The following is a 20,535-nucleotide window of genomic DNA, read 5'->3' as shown; positions in this document are numbered from 1 at the left end:
GTGTGTGTGTGTGTGTGTGTGTGTGTGTGTGTGTGTGTGTGTGTGTGCGTGTGTGTGTGTATGGCCCCAAAAGAACAATCAGTGTAGAAACAAGAAAGAACAAGAATGAAGCAGCCGAGATAGAAGCAAAAATAACTTCAACAGAGAGAGACGTTGAAACAGTAGGAACGATGGAAAAAATAACTGGGAGACAGATACAAAGACAACAAAAGACAAACTGAAATAAAAAAAAATACATTCAGTTGGAGTGTGACCAGAACCAGGACTCATCTGACCCAGAACAGGACCAGTACTGGGGGGGGCTGAATCGCAATGGACTATGAACCCAAGAAATCCAAGAAGGTAGGCCTGCTGTCACTTTTGCTCTGCTCTGAGTGCCTTACAGCAAATCCTTTTTAGTGTCATTGTTCAGCCTTTGAAAAATGCTGCTCTTTCCAGCAATCCTTAGTTTCAAACAAACACAAGTGTATGCCTGGTCACACCAGCATTTAAAACGACATAAATTGTGAGGAAATCAATTTATTTCAATGGAGCGCAGCGACCAGTTGGTGAATTCACTTGCAGGGGTGAAGTAAATCAGTGTGAATCTTTTGCAGTTCAGTAAACTCTGAAAGCCAGATTTACGCTGTTGACCAAGAGCAAACTGTTTCAGTGAGTTCAGACTGGTGGCACCTGTTGTAACTTATTAGCTGTGTTACTAGAGCTGCTGCACAAAAGAGGAATGGTTTGAGGCAGGAGTCGATAGTGTAAAATACTTAAAGACACTATTTGAATGTATAGTCCTATTAGCGGTCGAGCTCAGGAGTTAACTAACTGGCAAGCTGTTTTTCCATGTTTCATTAATACTTTATTGAATGAAATGAGAATAGTATAGTAAAGGATAGTAAACAACAGCACACTACAGAGTGTGACTGAATATGTCCCCAACCTGCAAGCCTGTTAGCCATTAGCTCAGCAGCTGCATTTCCTGCGAACAACAGGATAAATTTCTCCACGATTGAATTGAATTGATTGAATTAACTCTTTAAAAACAGTAAATGAGAAGAATCTTCTCGATGCCTGGTCTCCTATTTTCTAAAACTCTAAATAAAACAGCATGCGAAAAGAAAAATATTTTTAAAAGAAAAATGGCGAGACATCAGAAGAAGGAAAAAAAGCGTAAACCTCCGAATTAATTTGCTCTGCAGCACTTTAGTTTTATTAAGCACATTCATTACAAAAATCCAATTATTTTCCTCTTTATGTCTCCTCAAAAAGAAAAACTGGAATAAGCGGAAGAACAAAACTCATTATAACACTCGTCTGTCTTACAATGAAATCCAGCTGAGTGCAGAGATGTTCATCAGACCTCAGTCTGATATGCAGAAACCTGTCCTTGTAATTCATAAAGACAAGACAGGTTTTTCATTCTAAAAAGCTAATTTCCTCTCTCTATTCAGTGTGTCTGTGTGTGTATGTGTGTATGTCTGTGTCACGTTCATTCACCTCACGCCTTCCAGCACCAGTATATCAATGTGTGTGTGTGTGTGTGCGTGTGTCAGTAGGTGTCTAACAGTGGAAGCTTTGTTGACAGTGAGTCTCAGCAGGGAGCTGTCAAAGATTACTGCTTACTTGTCAATCACTGCTGGTACAGCCAAGAGGATGTACTGCATTAACACACACACGTACACACAAATACACAGAGGCATGTATGTTCACACAAATTAACTGTCTTCTATGATATTCTAGTTCAGATTCAAAACCAAAACACCCACCTAGTGACTAGAGACTGCTGGGATAATTATAGCCATAAACAGCATACTCCCGATTTAGTCATTTTTAGAGACTCCCCAGTTGTCGAGCTTAAAGTTTTGCCTGCGGGTAGGACTAGAGAGAAGGTCATGGTCATTAAAATCAATAGGTTACATCCACTGGCAACCAGTTCTCACTCCCAACTCGTGAAATGCCGGTGCTTGGTCAGTGCCCCTCGGCGTCTGATACTGACGCACCGTGGCACCCTTTAGCGTCAGTATGAGGCACACTTTGCTTTCAACTGACTCCAATGTAAACCCGTCCTCGACAATATTAGACGGTCTGAGTAACGGACTTAGAATAAAGAGCGAGAGGGCAGGTGGGCGGGGTCTTGGGATGGTCAAACAAACACAAGACTGTCACACAGGACACTGCTGTTTGTGTCCCGTGTGACACCAAGTCAACATTGACCTATTTTAGCTTAGTTTTGTTGACTTATTTTATGTGACAAATGTACTTATTTTAATCCAAACACTTATCTTTACCTAAGCCGAACCAACTACATTTTGTGCCTAAACCTAACCTAAAGTAGTTTTTTGCCAAAGTAAAAACAAAAAACAAAGTAAACGTAATTGGAAGTTTATTTTGAAAAGACACTATGCAGGAAATTAATGGATCTGACACTCTGTTCCTGACATGTCCGACACTGACGCTAGAGAAGTACCCAGAGCGTCATATGTTTAAATTACCTTACACAGCAGGTGGATCACAAAATAATGCTTTTGTGTTCAGAGCGTCGACCAATGGCGGCTCCTGAAGACGTTAGCGTATGCTGCTATAGCAACAGTTATATCAGACATGGAGAGAATTTCTCCATTGAAAGAAGAACACAGATTGGCACTGATGGCTTTCCTCGATGAAAAATGTGTTTTTATTGACAGATTGACAGATGATTAATCCAATCACCTGCCAATCATTCTCTGAAACTCTGAAATTCTCTGACAGCTGCTCTGAAAGCTGGTTAACTGATCAAGTGTTGGTTTTTAACGAGTTGGGAGTGAGAATGTGTTGCCCCTGGGGACCAGGAATTTACTCAAAATGTTTATGACGACAATGTCGAGATAAGGGATTACTTGTGTGCAACATTTGGCTTGATGGTGGCGCTAAAGGAAAGGTCAGCAAAAAAGCTTGTCTTCATTATCACGGGGCCATGAACATGCAGAGAAAATGTTGCTGAAATTATGACACCTTAAAATGCTTAATGTCTTCTTCTCTTATCTTCTTCTCTGTCTCAATGCCTATATGCATCTCTCTCCTTTCAGAGTTTTGTCTCACCTATTAAGCGGCTTGTCTGGTCAAAATCTGGTCGCAGGCCGGTGGATCGAGGCAGCGTTTACCGACGCCCGCTGCACACTGTCCCTCTCTATCCCCCGGACTACCTCATCCACCCTGAGAGACTCATCTTCGACTATGTAGAGAAGGAGGTCAAGGTAGAACCTGAAATACACTACAGTACAACAAAATGCATATATATATAGCAACTGTTGTCATATTCAATATATAGTATATATATACACATACAGCAACAGTTGCTTGACCTTTCACCTCTCCCTTTAGTTCCTTGGTCACCTGACCTGGGTGTCGGTTTCACTGAACCCCTCCAGCCGAGACGAGCTGCTTCAACTATTGGACACAGCCAGGGTAAGTAATCAATAACCTATCTATAAGTAATCACTGCTTAGTTATCAATAACATAGCTATAATGAAGCATTTCTGTCGATAATGATGTACAACATCTATAACTAAAAAAAGCCAGGCTTAGTAATCAATATATTATTGATAATTAATCACTAATGTATAAATAATCCAAACCAGGGTTATAATAATAATAATAATAATAATAATAATAATAATAATAATACGTTATAGATAAAAAAAAATTGCAATGAAATAAAATTCACACAGAGATCAAAGCTTTTAAAAGAAGAATGTTTTAAGAAGTGATGTAAAAGTGGTGATAGATTTAGATGGTAAATCGCTCCAGAGTTTGGGTGCCGAACTGCAAAAGTCCAATAACCCAGTTATTCAGTTAGTCACCAGTCGGGCTCTGGAAAAGCTCGGGAGGCAAATATTAACTGGTCTAAGAGGGAGCATGGGCTCCTATGTTAGTAGATCTGTCTTATTACTAGGGGCCTGGTTATTTAAATCATTATTAATTATTAGTAATCAATAAGCAGTGATTGACGGCCAAGGTTAATAAATAATTGTATGTATTAATCATTTCAGCACTGATCAAAAATCATTAAATCTCTTATGAGACAATGCCAATTTTCCCAGTGTTTCATCTATCAGGGCTGCAACAATGTCTGAGTGATCCATAATCTACAATCACATCTCCCTGTGTGTTGGTCAGTAGCAGCTGAAGGTGCTGCCGTTGAAGACCAGCGTGGATCAGGACTGTATTCTGAGTCTGTCCGCTCGCTGTCTGCTGCTGACGTGGAGAGACAACGAGAAGCTGCTGGTGAGGATTCCCACACATGAGATCGCTGCTGCCTCCTACCTGAGAGACGACGCACTGCACCTGCTGGTCCTCAAGACAGGTGAGGACACACCTGATGACAAGACTGTCATTTACTGAAGGACAATAAGCAATGAGTATGTTTTTAATGATGCCTCCACTTCTCAGTTGACAAAAGAGTATTTAGAATGGAAGATAAGCTCCTCACATCACAATTTTGATGATGTTTGTCACTAAAGTTTAGAGTATAGGGCTGTAATGGTTTGTGTATTTGTACCATAGTTCATGGTACAGGGGATATGGTTATACAGTGCCATAGACTGTAGAAAAGAAGTGGACGCAGTCAATGTATCGTCACCCATTGGTTTGCCATTTTTAAGCCTCGAGTTCAGCATTTTGGTCGATACCATCTAAGCTAAGTACAATCGAACGCTGAATAAAACATTTTTAGTCGACCAAAAATGTTACAATTAACTTTCATGAAGCTGTAAACACACTGTGAAAGGGTTAAAGTGCTAAGACGAAAACACAGCAACTACCGAAACGGACCGTGGCAGCGACCTGTCAATCACAATGTTGCTTTATCCTCCATATTCTCTCTAAATGGGACCATAATTTACTAAACGAACATGCTGTGTTGAAAAAGATTTGAAACTCACGATTGAGACCATCAACTCATGTTTAAACTGTTTACTGAGGTAATAAATACAGTGAGAAGTAGAGTCATTTTCTCACTGACTTATTTACAATCAGACTTCTTTTTATAATCTGAGGAGTTGCCTCTTGTGGCCATTAGAAAGAATGCAACAATAAGACTAAGACCATGCAGAGTAAAAAAGTATTAAATTAAGTTAAATTAGATTTCAGAGCAGTAGATGCAGAAATGTGTCGGCTCTAAGCAGGTATTTTCCAAACAGAACCTGTAACCCCGCAAAATGATGTTAGCTGGTAACATGCCACCTTGCCTTTGGAAGTAAAGCTGGTTTACTGCTGTTGTAGTAAGCTCATTGACAGGCAAACGTTTGCAGACAGACACACAGTTTAATCCATTCCTTAATATTTTCTCTTGGACTTCTGAAAAGGCACCAATCTCTCTTCAGGGGCGGTTTTGCGAACAGATAATCAATGTCTTTTACTTGTTTTCTTTTTGTGTATTCGTTTTTGGTTTCGTGTGAGTGACATTTGGTAGTATGGATCATCTCTTCTTCTATGAGAACGAGAGCGTACACGTTTTTAAACCTCATCCCACAGGTCTGAACGTGGATACAGTGGTTGCTGGGGACGACAGCTTGGACAGGAAAAAGCCAACAGGCGTGGATGGCCGACGTCAAACCATGAGCAGCAACACCGACCCTCGTCCGGCTGGGGGCACGATGGAGCGACGGCACACCATCTGTGGAGTCGACTGGAGGACGTCGCTGTCCAGGAGTAACCACGACAAAAACCAGAACGTGGAGAGAGGGGGAGGTGGTGGGGGAGAGAGAGGAGGAGGAGGTGGGGGAGAGAGAGGAGGAGGAGGAAGTTTAGAGAGGAAGAGGGTGGGAGGGAGCTGGGAGAGGAGGCAGCAAACACGCAAAACAGGTGGGAGCTGGGAGAACCGCAGAGCGAGGCCAATGAGTGGGAGCTGGGGGTTGGGGGTAGGTAGTGGTGGTGGAGGGAGCTGGGAGAGGAGGGGAGGAGGTGGTGGAGGAGCTGGAAGCTGGGAAAGGAGGGGAGGAGGTGGTGGTAGTGGTGGCGGGGGGAGCTGGGAGCGGCGGCAAGCCTGCACTGGAAGCTGGGAACGGGGGAAGAGCTACGGCAGCTGGGAGAGGAGGAACCACAATCCACTGGAGCCGACGCCCTGCCCTGACGCCTACTGCAACCTGGTCATCCTGGCTGTGGAGAACAGGGTGGGTCTTTGAGACTCCTTCATTCATCTTACACCCTCCATAAATAAGTTGTTGTTTTTTCTTTCTTTCCTATGTGGCAAATTGGGACTACAATTTAAATTTCGTTGTGCAGCCCTGTTGTAAAATGATTACCAACTCAGTGTGATGACAGCGTCTTTGTTTGTTTATGTGTGTGTCTGTGCAGGATGCTGCAGAGGAGTACTGTTCTCTGATCTGTCAGATGTTCCAGATCATTTACGGCCATCAAACCATCGAGTGTGTCGACAGAGCAGGGTTTCACCACTCCATGCCGGACCGCTATTGGCTGGAGAGAAGTGAGTGACGCATGGGATTTCTCTATGTCAAAAGTAGAGCAGAGGAAAAATAGTGGCAGAGTATAGGACACACATCTCATCTCATACTACCTATTTCTGGTTAGTATCCTGACCTGCAACTACACACGGCAGTAGGTCAGGATACACCACTTGTCAGTGCTTCAGAAAAACTGCAATTTAATCACAACTTTGAAATCTAGCTTCATTAGCCTACTGGTAACGCTCTAAGAAAAGCTGCAGTACATCATCAGTATGTCTTTGCATTTAGTTTTAGTGAATACTGCAGCCTCTACATGGATGCTAACAAGGCGTCCGTGTTTGAAATTGCGTATACTGATGTATCGTACAAACTCAATTTGTATGTATTGCATACTGCCTTTATTTTGGATAAACTGACAACACATTGTAGTAAATCTAAACAGTTACTTTCTTATCAGAAAACATTTTAAAACTTAATGAAGTGACATTATAACAGCTTTAAGCCTGGCTTAAAATCTCACACAACTGACGGACGGTCTCCAGGAACACAGACGCAGTGCATTGTGGGGCAGTCGAGTATGTTCAGTAAGCTTACGTCTCATACTCTTGCTAAGGTAGCATCCAGGCATTTTTTGCGAACACATAATACATATACTGTGCAGTGTGACAGCACTATTTTCTAAACTTGACGTCATACTTAGTATGAACAGTATGCTATGCAATTTCAAACACAGCCAGCTGTGGGTCTCTTTTTCCTTACAGGGTGTTAATAGTAAAGTTTACACTTAACGCTCTGTCTCTGCAGGTGACAGCTGTCTGACTGACATGTCCTACGGTTATGATCCAGAGTTTAGCTGCTGCAGCTCATAGTGAGTAACATTCTGTCCTAACTGATTCTGTAAATTGTAAGGTCTCCAGATGAATATATTGTGTTATCAATTCACAAAATATCCTAAATATTTAGACATTTCTTTTCTTACAGCCTTGAAAATCTTTACCACATTAAATAAACTTATTACCAACCGCTCTACTGTAGTTATGGGTTTTGGTACTATTGTCCAGACACGGAATGCATTTTAGATAAAGCAGAGGGTCTATTTGCAATTCTTTTTATTGTGAATTGAAAGAATGTATGTGTAACTTAACAATAAAAGCCCAGAGAACTGTATGATTGATCATTCAGAGACTGTGACTTCTATTAAAATTAATTTATCAATTACTCCGTCAATGTTTGTTGATAATGATAACCTGGCCATGGTGCGATAATATAGTTCGTCACTCTCTCTCTCGCTCTCTCAGTGAAGGCTCCCAGGATGCTTTTGAGCTGTACTACAGTGAAACGTACAGTGAGAGTTCATCTCTCTCGCTGCAGGACTCTCATCGCAGTCTCGCTTCAGCCAGTGAGGGAGGAGACAGTAACCCAGCCCTGCTGCTGATGCAGGAGTACATGATCACTGTGAGTATGTGTGCGCGTGTGTTGCCTAGAGAAGAAGAGTTTCCTGCCAACAGAAGCCTCAAGATATATTGAATGCTAAATATGAGCTAGGCTACTGTAATAGCAAGAGCAATACAACTTTACTCCAAATACACAGGGACAGTAACAAAAGGAAGAGCGGTTCTTGCTGTCTGTCTGCAGTCTAAAACAGGAATATATTCCATTGATATTTCTAATAGAATACCCATTATTCAATTATACATTTATTAATTGTCATATATAAATTGTATTCTCATAGAAGCGTTTTGATTCATAATCGTCATAGTTTGTTGGCAAGTGAATGAGTTAATGTTAGCTGCCAAGCAATTACTTTATGCAACTAATTAGTCTTAGCTCACAAGCTAACAAATGTTACCTATAATGACAGAGGGTCTGTGAAACAGTTTTAACTGAACTCCTCAGCCATGACCTAGCCAGAATAGTAGGCTAGGTCACGGCTGAGCTGAAATTGGAAAATGGAAACAAAGAAAAAATATTGTTTGTGTTATTGTTTGTGTGTTTGTATGCTCTTCAGAGTCTCTCTTTGTATACATGTGTAGCTGCGTAACAAGCTGAGTCCGGTGGAGTTGCAGCACTTTGCGGTGTTGCTGAGAGAATATAGACTGGCATCAAACATCGACCACTTCTGCTACGAGCTCCTGCAATTGTACGGAGACAACCGCAAGTTCCTGCTGATGGGTAAGGCACATAGCGACTGACAGGGGGAGAGAGAGAGAGACATGCACACACACGTGCCACAGAGCTCATTAACAGACTGAAACTTTGCAGCAAGCCACAACTTACTATTCCTATTGTTATTATGGTAGTGTTGCAAAGGAAAGAGCAAGCGGCAACTTCCGGGTCTGAAATGTGAAGCCTGAAGTGCCTTAAACTTGCATTCTTTCTAATGGCCAGCAGGGGGCAACTCCTCTGGTTGCAATATTAAGTCAGATTGTATGGAAGTCAATGAGAAAAGGACCCTACTTCTCAATTGATTTTTTACTTCAGTAAACATTGTTAGTATGAGTTTATGGTCTCAATCACTAGTTCAAGTATCCAAGTTTAAAATCAGAATAATCTTTATTTAGATAATTATGGTCCCATATAGAGCAAAATAGACCATAAAGCAGGGCATGCTTATAGTTTAGAGTATACTACCTTGTAATCTGGTCTGGGCGCTTTAACCTATTCACAGTGTGTTTCCAGTTCATGAAAGTTAATTGTAACATATTCGGTCAGCTAAAAAAGTTTTATTCAGCCTTCGGTTGAACTTAACTCCACACCTCTCGTGTCACTTCTGGTTGCAAAAAAACAAGGTGGCGACGGCCAAAATGCTGAACTTGAGGCTTCAAAACGGCAGTCCACAAACCAATAGGTGACGTTATGGTGACTACGTCCACTGAGCTGTATACTGTGTTTTGACGTGTGTGTGTGTGTGTGTGTGTGTGTGTGTGCGTGTGTGTGTGTGTGTGTATAGATGAGTTTACTATATGAGTGAGTGAAACATGTTCGTGTTTAATGCAACAAATTCAGCTCGTTAGTGAGTGAGTGAGCGAGAGAGAGAGACAGGGTTTGAAGTGTTCACACACCCTGTGTTTCTCATTGTGCTGGTGTAGAATAATCACTATAATGACTGTTTAGGGGGAGAAAAACAGATAAAAAGCTAACTCACTGAGACATTTTAAAACACACAAACTGAATTTTTAACCGCATGAGTTCATCCAGGTTCACTTCATTGTCTTTCCTTATATTATATAGATATCATAGTTATAATAAATCACTTTTAAATAGAATCACAGTCAACTAAACTGGTGAATGAGGCATCTTAATTACTAACCAAGCCTACCGGTTACAAGGAATATTCGGCATCTCATGTAATATTGACAGGATAGTGACAGCTTGAGAATATGAAAACAAGTTATTTTATGTAAAGTTTCCAAGTGAAGCTTTAACACATTAAGACAAAACTCTCCTTGAAACTTGAAAATTCATAAAACTCTCATGCAAAGGGGATCGTTTTATAGTTGTCAATATTATTGTAATTTTTTGTGATTATGATAGATATCCCCAGTTTGAACATCTGGCAATTATTCCTTTTTTATGCTAAATTCATTAGAAAGAAGTCATGTTTTGAACCTTCAGGTAAAAATTATTTAACAATAAAAGTAATGTTGAAATGATGTCAGTTTCTATTTAATAAATATTAAGCCCTACACATGTGTTGCTATCTCTCATAGTGCTAGAGAGGACACAACCCAAACACAATGCTGAACAACAAAAGTCATTTTTATCCATAAAAAACAGACTCGTTATCTTTGTTTCCCAGGCATGCGTCCTTTCATCCCAGACAAGGACGTCGGGGTGTTTGAGAGTTTCCTGGAGAGTATCGGGATCCGTGAGGGTGGTATTTTAACCGACAGCTTTGGACGCATCAAACGCAGCATGAGCAACACATCAGCTACGGCCATGAGAGGGTATGTAGGTCAGGAGGTGTAGGTTATGATTTGTGATCGTCTCAAGGCTTGGTTTGAAACCCGTTTCTGACTGGTCTGTGAGGTTGCTTCTAAATACCACACTACTGTCTCACATTCCATCATCTCTTATTGATATGGTGCATTTTGTTGAGCACCAATCTCCTGTGAGCCTATGAGAGATGATGGCCCTATTCTTCGTGACATAATTGTGTTCCTGAAAGGCTTTTGGTTTACATATTTGGGGAATAAGGTTATTGTAAAGTTAGGGTATACCCTAACTTACCTCTATACCCTATACCCTTTTTTACAGTGTAGCGTTTGGTCATGCATTCTCTTACTTTGATGCAAGACCACTCCAGTTTCGACCTTTAGTAAACACAAAAAATACCTTTTATTTACTTTTGAAAAAGCAAGTTCATTCTAAACTGACGATGATTTGAGTAAGCAGGAAGTCAGAGAGATGCGTTATCATTTACATCATCTGTCTTTTACCCCCCCAGCAGGTATGATAACTGCTCTCTGGCCTCAGGATCTCAAGAATTCAACCGACGCATTACTGACATCACCCACGACATCCAGGCGCTTGGCTTCCAGGACACACACGGAGACATTGAGGAGGAAGACTACTACCTCTGATGCAGGGATGAAGGAAAACAGAGAGCGATTGATTCCTTGTTGAATTCAGTTTGAACTTTGAATCTGCCACGGTGTACCTGAGCAAGAGCAGCGTGTCCACAGTTAATTTTCTCTCCACAATAAACCGTAAATATAAATCATCTGACAGAGGCAGCCTTTTTAATGTTGACAAATGCAGTTTTGAATGCATCACACAGTAAATGGACAGCAAAATGTATACTATGATTAAACTTGTAATAAATAACTGCTGCTAAAATGAAAATGAAAACTACAGATTGTGTATTCTAGTGCATCGGTATTTCATTCGTATTAAAATGTACCTGAATGAAACTGAATTTTCTTCCTTTGGCTATCATTTAAGAGAGAGATCAATGATATCTAAATGTGAAAAATGACATTTTCAGAAGGGGCAGTAGAGTTTTCTTGTCGAGGCTTCACAATCCAAAGGTCGTGATTAGAGTATATGTCGACTAGTGTCGGACAAAATTATCCGAAATAAATGAAATTTCAATCTAAATATCTCATAACTATAAAAGATATAAAAATAAAAAAACAAAATTATACAGTTATTACCAGGTAATTACTGTGCTTCAGTTTCCACAGTTTAAATGATAGTGGAGGTTCAACAGTGTTTTATGAAGAGTCTGATAATGTGACTCACTGTATTTAATTTCTTACCTTTAACAAATTTGTAAATGGAATCAGAAAATACAATCTAAATATATATTTTTTTAAATACATATATCACCATGAAGACCTCCTGAATCCATTTTGAATCGAGTCTCTGTTACTCAATTTGCATAAGATCAAGGCATCTAAATAATTCACGAAGCTGCTTTCCAGTATAACGGTATTTTCTGTAGGGGATGTAATACCTAACAGTGACCACATGGTGGCAACTGAGGATGAAAGAGCTGATTTCCATTCCCACTGGTGAGCTAAAGGCTCAGTTATTAGTCAGAAATTATAGGATTATTTAAAAAAAAACAGATGAATGATAGATGGATAAATATATGGATAGATGTACCATATTGTTAGTAAATACTACTGTTTTGATATAAAAATATCAAAGAAAGTACAAACTGAGATTATTTTTATGAATGTGTTGGTATGAATATGATAAGAACCCCCCTTCTCTCTCTCTCTCTCTCTCTCTCTCTCTCTCTCCCAACATACAGTCTATGCTCTCAACTCTGCATTGACCCATTATCCTGGCAGCAACATCATGACCTTCCCATGGTGCACTGCTTCTCTGTGCCCCCCGGTCCTCTCCTCTGCCAGACTCACTGAACATCAGAGCGGCAGAGTCAGTACAACCATGGGCTTCACCCGAGTCACGTTAGTCATGATGCAATAGACTCACGCTGTGTGCATTTACTTTTCAATTAATTTATCATGAACAGAGTAACTTTATTAAACAGCAGCAGTGAAAACAATACTGTAAATGTAACAGGATTGATGGAACAAATACATAATAACGGTAAAAACACAGTTATTTAATAGCATACATGCACAGAGAGTACTGGGTGTGATGAGAAAAGAGATAGAGGGATGTAGAGAGAGAGGCGCACGGAAAATAATGAAAAGCTTTCCTCTCTGTTGGAAGTTTGGCTAATTGAAGGCATATTGTAGATACATCTTGAACTGCTTCTAAAGGTTAAAGGTCATCAGAATTCATATCAGTCAAAATGATACCAAGAAATACTATTAGAAAATGTTCTGTTCTGTTATCAGAACAGGACATAGGAGATAAACTCTGAGGTCATTTAGAGCTCTGTGTGTGTGTGTGTGTGTGTGTGTGTGTGTGTGTGTGTGTGTGTGTGCATGTGTGTGTGCATGAGTGTGTGTTTGCATGCAGGCACATTGTATGAACCTTATCCTCATCATCGGATTACAGCTTTGCAATCATCATGTGGCGGCATTTACTATCATATCATCATCATCCCCCACATACACAGAATCCCCTCCGCCTTGCGTCATCATGGATACACTGTTTACTATCAGTCCTAGGCAAAATATTATTTTTGTGTTCTGCTACAACACAGTACTCTAAACCCATGAATATTTGTTATGGTTTGCATTTGTGGCAGGAATGAACATTCTTTGAATCCATATTTCAATATGGATAGTATTTATATATCTATAAAGTAATATATATGTCAATAATTATGTTTTATTTCAGCTGACCCACCAATGTATTATTGTCAAAAGTAATAACATCTTACAATAATCCTAAAAATATATTGCAATGCTACATCGCAGCCATGAATACAACAGACCACACCTAAGATCAACACTTAACAAAGGTACCGTACACCTTTCAGTGCACAGAGTGCAGTGCAGAAATGTTTTTCTTTGTTACAATCTCTATTGTGGAGCTCGTAGTTAAGGCCCCAGCCGGCTTCTTCACATGTACAAAAACATGTGTTATGATCAAACATGACATCATACAAATGAAAAATACTTTCCAGTGACATCAAACTGAAATAAATGATGTCACTTTTTGGATTTCCATCCTGCTGTTGTTGCAGCTGGAAGGTCAGTTGTGTTGCATGTGTTGCTCTGCAGATGTAGGGGATCAGGTTGTTAGTGTAAGATAACAAACTCCCAGTTTGCAGGGATTACAATGTGGCGTGTCCCACGGATTATATTTAGCAAGCTAACAGTCATACTACACAGTGTGGTCATCCTGCTGAGTTTACCAGGTGCCCCTCCGCCCATGTGTTGGTGTCACTGCAGAGATCAGTGCAGAGAAAATCCACTGAGGTTTCATGACAAAGTGCCAACAGCCAATCAACGCTGCTGTCAGGTAGAACTGCAGTGACAGCTCACTTAATGCCTCAGCAGCCCTGATACTGCAGAGATGAACATGTCAGAGGCATTACACGGACACTGCCGAAAACAGTAACAGGAAGGTAACACCACTTGAATGCAAAAAGAAACAAAAAGAATAGAGCGTATACAATTAACATACATACATTATATCCAGGTTGGAACCATAGTACCTTGATGCATAACAATAGGACAGGAGTTATTTATTATATTTTTGTTTATCTGATTGTTTATATAACAGGGACATAACCTAAGACTTAAAAGCCACAAATCTAAACCATGATTAAAATCAACATTTAGTCAAAATGAGATTTTAGAAACAGACACCTAGTATCATTATCATTATTATCAGATTCCTAGTTGGCTGAGGGATTAATATTTTTAATAGTGTATTTAAAATGTTAAAAGGCACTACACTCTCTGGTACTAATTGGTAAAAGGATAATCTGCTTCCACTTCAAATATTATTGTATATTTGTTACATTGTTTTCATATTTTTTTAAGTGTATTATTGCTTTAAGAAGGAGATACGCAAAAAAGTATGAAAAATGGTGACCTGGCCCAAAATAATTTAAAAAATATTTCTTGATCTCAATTTAAATCAATGTTTTATAAAAGAAAATATATAAAATACAATAATTTGTTATAGTGCATTCTTTACCACTTATGATCAGTATATCTACATGTTTGTAACAGAAGGAAGAGTTCTGAGCGTGGCGAAACGCACGTTATCACGTTCTCCTGCCTTGGCCAATGAGAGTGGAGGAGGGCGTAAAGCCGTCTCGCGCCGGCTAAAAGGGATTTGACAGCAGCGGGTCTCGAGCTGATCCTCCACTAGACTTCCTCGGTGGGACGGCGGCATGGCGGCGGCTGCTGCGTACGGCCAGCACAGCGCTGCGATAACCGCCAGCGGCAAAAAGACGCACGGTAATAACAGGGAACACATGCGGAGGAACCGGGAGAACTCGCGCCGGAGACAAGCCGCTCTTTTATTTCTCAGTAACATCTCTTTGGACGGACGGCCAGTCCAGAGTAATTCAGCCGACCACGTAGGAAGCCGTCACCACAAAGAGACCGACTTGGAGGGACTCGTCTCCGGCTCTACAGCAGCGGGCGAGCTGTGTCCGGAGCTTGGTGCCACTGGAAGCTACGGGCTATTCTCCAGTTTGGCAGTGGCCGTGAGCTGCGGGGACGTTAATCCCTCCTCGGCACCGAGGATGGGTCTCCTCAACATACCGCCTATCCTCGTCCTGCCGTCGGACACCGGGTTTAACGGCGTGGGAAGCGCAGAGGTGCTGCTGGAGTGCCGCAGAGACTCGTTCCCATCGGGAAACAGTAACCTGCTGTCTCCGTCTCTGTCCAACGCCAGCATGCTGCCGTCACCTCTGGGACCGCGGAAGTCCTCCACACTGCTGTCTGTGCAGAGCTGCAACTCGGTGTCCTCAGAGCCGCGACAAAGGTGAGAGACACACGGCTATGTTTTTGTTATCAGTCTCAACGTTACCTTAAAGTTTGAGGAAGGAGATGGATGTCATTGGTCGTGTCTTTATCTGGGCTTTGTGGTCAAGTTCAGCTTTGGTTCAGAGTATTCACACTCACGTTCCCTCTCTGTTTGAGGCTGTAAATCCACGGTGCCCTTTAGCGTTTGTGGTGCGTGTCACTGGTCGTGATGCAGCTTTTCTCTTTAAATTCACATTTCCTCACTGCCTGGAGGTAAAAGGCAGAAAGGCAACATTCTACCCACACATGCTCAGATGAAGTGCTCTTTGAGAGGAGATCATGACTAATGTTGACCTAAGGAGGTGGCCTGGTGTAGGTGTGGTCTTATTTATTGGGTTTAATTCATGCAAAGTCCTTCTCCGTCTTTAATAAGACATGATTGAAAAGTATGCATCATACTCTTATGCATCATTTTTAGGTTTTGTGTAATTATGCGTTATACTCCTAAACATGAGGTATTTAAAGTATTGTTTTGTATATGTACCTATTAATTAAATACATTAAAGGATGCTCGTGCGTCTGCACCGTGTTCATTTCTGGCAGCTGCTTGTATGCATTGTTTTTTCATTGTAAACAGATAATATGCATTTTTTGCTTATGTTTACTTTGACAGGCGGTGTAGTGGCCAACACTGTTGACTCACAGCATGGGTTCGATTCCCGGGCTGGACGGGCCTTTCATGTCACCAACCTTCTATCTCCCCCTTTCTAAAACACTGACTCAAACTTGCCTTTTTGAACATGAAGATTTGTGATATCTCATATAAATATATCATATGTTTATTCTCAGCCTTAATAACTGTGAGCTTGGTTGTAGTCTCATAGGACGCATCATTTTGATGTATAGCCTGCTGGAGGAGATGGTGGCTTTGTAGAGGGGAAGTGAACCTGGTGACAGTTAAAAACCACTAACAGATAACATGAAGTCAAGCTGTTTCTGTGGCACAGTAACCCAGAATCGCTTTCATTTGGTGTGTTTACTACAATAACTCAGGATTACTTTGGATTGTCTCTGCTGAGAGGGAGACATTCAGACGGAGAGAGAGAAATATGGGATGGCTGAGATTGGAATGATGAAGTGGAAGAAGAGTAAAAGAGATTCATTTATATGAACGTGGTTTTATGAAGATGTGAGGTAGTGTGTTTGTATGCAGCATCTGGCAGTGGTTCAGACTGTGTGTGAGTGCTGATGAGCTTTGTCACCACGTTGGCAGCGTATCAAACCCTGAGAATCAGCCCCGCTGAGATAATGACTGCTTAACCTATTTACACCCAACGACAGGCTGGAAATTAGTGACGGATAAGAGCTCATCAGACACCAACCGTCACCTGCGGCTACTGCTGCGTGACTTAATTTTGTTTATGTACTGCGATGCTGCATAATACAGGATTTCATTGTACTTCATGCCAAGATGGTTGTTGTCAGTGTTGCTAATGAGTGTGATTCACACACTAAGTATTCGTTCGTGACCAGACGACTTTGCAACGTGAGGTTTAAAAAAAGGTTCTTTTGCAAAAGGCTTCATCTGATTATTATTGATTATTCAAGCATTTTTTTAAATAGATTGATTGATTAGTGAATTCCTAAAATGTCACAAAAAAACTGAAAAATGCTCCATCACCGTATTTGTTTGTTTTCCAACAGTCCAGAACCCCCAAAATATTCAACATATTCAATTTACAATGATATAAAAGAGAGAAAAGCAGGATATTCACACATCAACTAATCAATGATTTGACTCATTATTTATTCTTCATAAAATGTAAACTTATATCAACTGATATATATATTTTTAAATAAAATGAGAACATTAACAAACGTTTTTGATTGGGATCGGTTTAATTTAGCACATATTTCTACCAATATATCCACTGGGTGGGACACAAACTCTTTTTTTATGGATGAAATATGGAAATGGAAATATTGTTCTTAGTTTCTGTGAAGTGGAAACATATTTATGAACTGCAATGTCTTGTCTCTTGTGTGTATATACTGTATATATATATTTCTGATGAGCAATTATACCTCGATAATATTGTCTTACGGATTTATTGGTTGGACGCTACTTAAGAACTTCTTCCTGCATGTTGATGTAAACTGTATTTGAATTACAAACTCATAAATGTATTACCTTCCTTATGTCATTAACATGGTATTAGGGCAAATGTTTCTCGTAATTAAAGCTGCTGGTTTCTGCAATGATGTTACTTAATTATTGCAGTACTTACTTATTGATTTTAAAATACTTTTTTTTACATTTAGACAGCACAGCTGTGGTGTTGCGGTTCCTTTGCTGAGCGCCCTTCTCCTCACCTACACACTTCCTGGTGTGATGAATTTGGCTGTCGTCAGATACGATCATCAGTCACGCTCCGTTTAGCCTCGCTGTCTGTGACAAAGCTCGTGTGTGAAGTCCTGCCAGCCAGCTAACCGACCAGCCAACTGCTTCATTAGCATGATCACGCACTGACACGTATGATCAGTTTAGCTGTTTAACTGATGCTCTTTATATACAGGAAGTGAGGATACTCGGCTCGTAAAGTACACACTTCTACTACTTCACCTAAAATTGCTGTTGCATTAGCCCCTAAGGCTAAACTTGGTCTTTTTACTGTAGCATTAACATTGTTAGCATAGATTGTAGTGTTTTTTTTTTTTTGTTTTTTTGTTTTTTTGTTTTTACACATGCTAACTTAAACCAATCATGGGATGAGGTGCGTTAATATCTGCTGCTTTTATTGGGGAAAATGTGCAAGTATGCATTGTGCGATTTTATTATTCGGCTGTGGAAACATAAAGTAAAAATCAGATGGGGGCTATTTAATGAGTGACTCAGCTAAGGATCCATTGCAAAGAACATAATTGGGATAGTCCTAGTGGACCCATGAGCAGTATTCTCATCGGTCAGTATAAGGTTAACCTGCGGCTGACGCAACAGGTCAGTTTCTGTGGAGAACGCAGTGAAACTCTGCTGACCGACAGCCCCGAGACGACGTTCAGGCAGGTCTGGAGAGGTCACGTGATCCCCGAATGACATCATGGATTCAGTGACGTGTCCAGTCAAAGCCTCGACACTGAGGTAATGAGGGTTGTTCCTGGTTCAGATTAGGTTTTGGCATTTCCCCCTGATGACATCGGGCCAAGAAGGGCAAATATTCTTATTTCAAACGTTTACGTTTCAGGTAATGCTTGAATTGTTACTGAACTCTTGCTATTAACTGATACTACTAACCCCCAATCTTTGAAATTAGATTTCCTCCACATCGCCCAGCCCTGATTTACAGCCGGTTTATCGGTAAAGTCTTTAGCCCTCTCTGTCTCTTCTCCCTTTGAAGTCTTTCCCTTTTCTATATCTCTTTACTTCACACATGGGTTGAACTGATACTGGGGCAATATGGAGAAAATCAAATATCACAATATTTCTGTCCAAAACCTCAGCATCGGTATTATGACGATATAGTATGATTGACCATCGGTGCTTTCACAAAAAAATGTACACAATGCGATTTTTGAAAACTCATAGGTAATGTGAATATTATGACTAAGTGGGTAAAAGCAAATGCTAGAACAGCTAGAACAGTCTGGCAAGTTCTGAAAATCACATGACTTTACTATAATGCAGCCTTTAAAACCAGGAAAACGCATATCGCTATATTACGATATCCAAAATCTAAGATAATATATAGTCTTGTATCACAATTCTGTATATTGTCCAGTGCTAACTGATGTACTGTGTAACTACTGTATGTTAAATGTTGATACTGATGGGTGTAAAGCTGCGCACATTTTTTATTAACATTTATCATCAGAATTTGACAATTTTCAAAATATAATATGAATAATAAATGCTAAAACTACCTTGAAATGTCTGTAATCAAGTACTGTGCCTGGTTCCACTGCTCCAGCACCTGTGTAGCAGTGTTTTGTCGACAAAAATTGCAATTTGGTTGATCAGTCCGACACTCGCGTACAAGCAGATACATTTTGTTTTGACATTGGCCTTACATTTATTGTCAAACTCCTTCCCCTGTCTCATCACACACACACATCAAACTGACTGCATGTAAGTTTAAGCTGCTCTGTTCCCAAAACTTTGTGCTGAACCTTGTTTCCTTAAGCTGAAAACGTATCAGATTCAGCACAAATCACTGATTAGACACACCCTCTGGACCAACACACAACCCAAAGAAGAGATGGAATCTGACTGACATCATTGTGTGTGTGTGTGTGTGTGTGTGTGTGTGTGTGTGCGCGTGTGTGTGTGTGTGCGTGCGTGCGTGCGAACATGCACGACTCTCCAGTGAAAACAGAGCTGAACTCCACACCCCTAAAACACACATGATTTATCTTAATTATCAACTTTCCTGCGGACCGTGTCCTCATGAATGTGGATAAATCATAAGAAACACTTCACCTTCACAAGATTATATTCATTATCAATAATCTGCTGATTAAAGTTAGCTAAGCACCGCCCTAGAGCCCTTGCAAAAGTATTCACCCCACTTGGTGTTTTTCCTATTTTGTTGGATTACAACCTGAAACTAAAATGGATTAAAATTAGATTTTATGTAAAGGATCAACTAAACAGTCAATGTTGGTGAAGTAAAATATATATATTTTTAATCCTGGAAAATAAAAAATGTATATAACAGTCGTAGCAGCCAATGGCTGACTGACATCCTACTGTATTTTTATATTTTGGATTTTACCTGGCACCTGGATTTTGTGTTTTCCATTCTGTAAATAAAGACATTTTCACCATAAATGGATACATAAAGATTCACCTGAAAAACAGGAAATTAAAAAAACATGTCTCAGTCCACACTACAACATGAGAATGGTATTCATTGTAGATTACTTTAGAGAGTGGAACTTCTGACGGGTTAATGTGTTTTAAATGTATCACCATCAGTGTGAACAGGCTGCAGTCTTCCTATCACCATGTGTGTGTATGTGTGCGTGTGAGGTCTGGTTTGATAATAGATGCACGCATCTAATTAATCCCGTCCGTCACATAAACCCCTTACCCAGGTTATGTCACATTTGGATTACAATCATAGTGAGAAGAACAACCCCATTAGCAGAGCTGGATTATACAAATTAATCTGCTAAAGATACTCTGCAGGTACACAGTCGGGAAAATCCCTGCATTCACGTGCTGCTAGTTATATATATATATATATATATA

The 20,535-nt window shown here is 40.3% G+C and overlaps 2 protein-coding genes across 2 annotated transcripts in view; both read left to right on the top strand.

Moving 5' to 3' along the window:
• Positions 1-106: 106 nt before the first annotated feature.
• Positions 107-11,574, top strand: ccm2l (CCM2 like scaffold protein). The gene is made up of 11 exons (XM_031844945.1): positions 107-342; positions 3,054-3,221; positions 3,349-3,432; positions 4,148-4,331; positions 5,501-6,138; positions 6,323-6,452; positions 7,237-7,300; positions 7,731-7,887; positions 8,466-8,604; positions 10,232-10,379; positions 10,883-11,574. Exons 1-11 carry the CDS (start codon positions 313-315, stop codon positions 11,013-11,015), a joined length of 1,875 nt encoding a protein of 624 aa, XP_031700805.1. The 5' UTR covers positions 107-312; the 3' UTR covers positions 11,016-11,574.
• Positions 11,575-14,652: 3,078 nt separating this feature from the next.
• Positions 14,653-20,535, top strand: part of cables2b (Cdk5 and Abl enzyme substrate 2b) — a 27,181-nt gene continuing 21,298 nt past the window's right edge. Inside the window, exon 1 of the mRNA XM_031844946.1 lies at positions 14,653-15,306. Within this exon, the coding sequence (XP_031700806.1) occupies positions 14,708-15,306 (599 nt within the window). The 5' untranslated portion in view covers positions 14,653-14,707. The remainder of the gene's footprint in view (positions 15,307-20,535) is intronic.

Source organism: Anarrhichthys ocellatus, unplaced genomic scaffold, assembly GCF_004355925.1.
Source record: "Anarrhichthys ocellatus isolate YVR2014 unplaced genomic scaffold, GSC_Weel_1.0 scaffold5, whole genome shotgun sequence".
Taxonomy (NCBI): domain Eukaryota; kingdom Metazoa; phylum Chordata; class Actinopteri; order Perciformes; family Anarhichadidae; genus Anarrhichthys; species Anarrhichthys ocellatus.
Note: the sequence above shows the minus strand (reverse complement) of the source record. Positions and strands in the feature narration are given on the sequence as shown.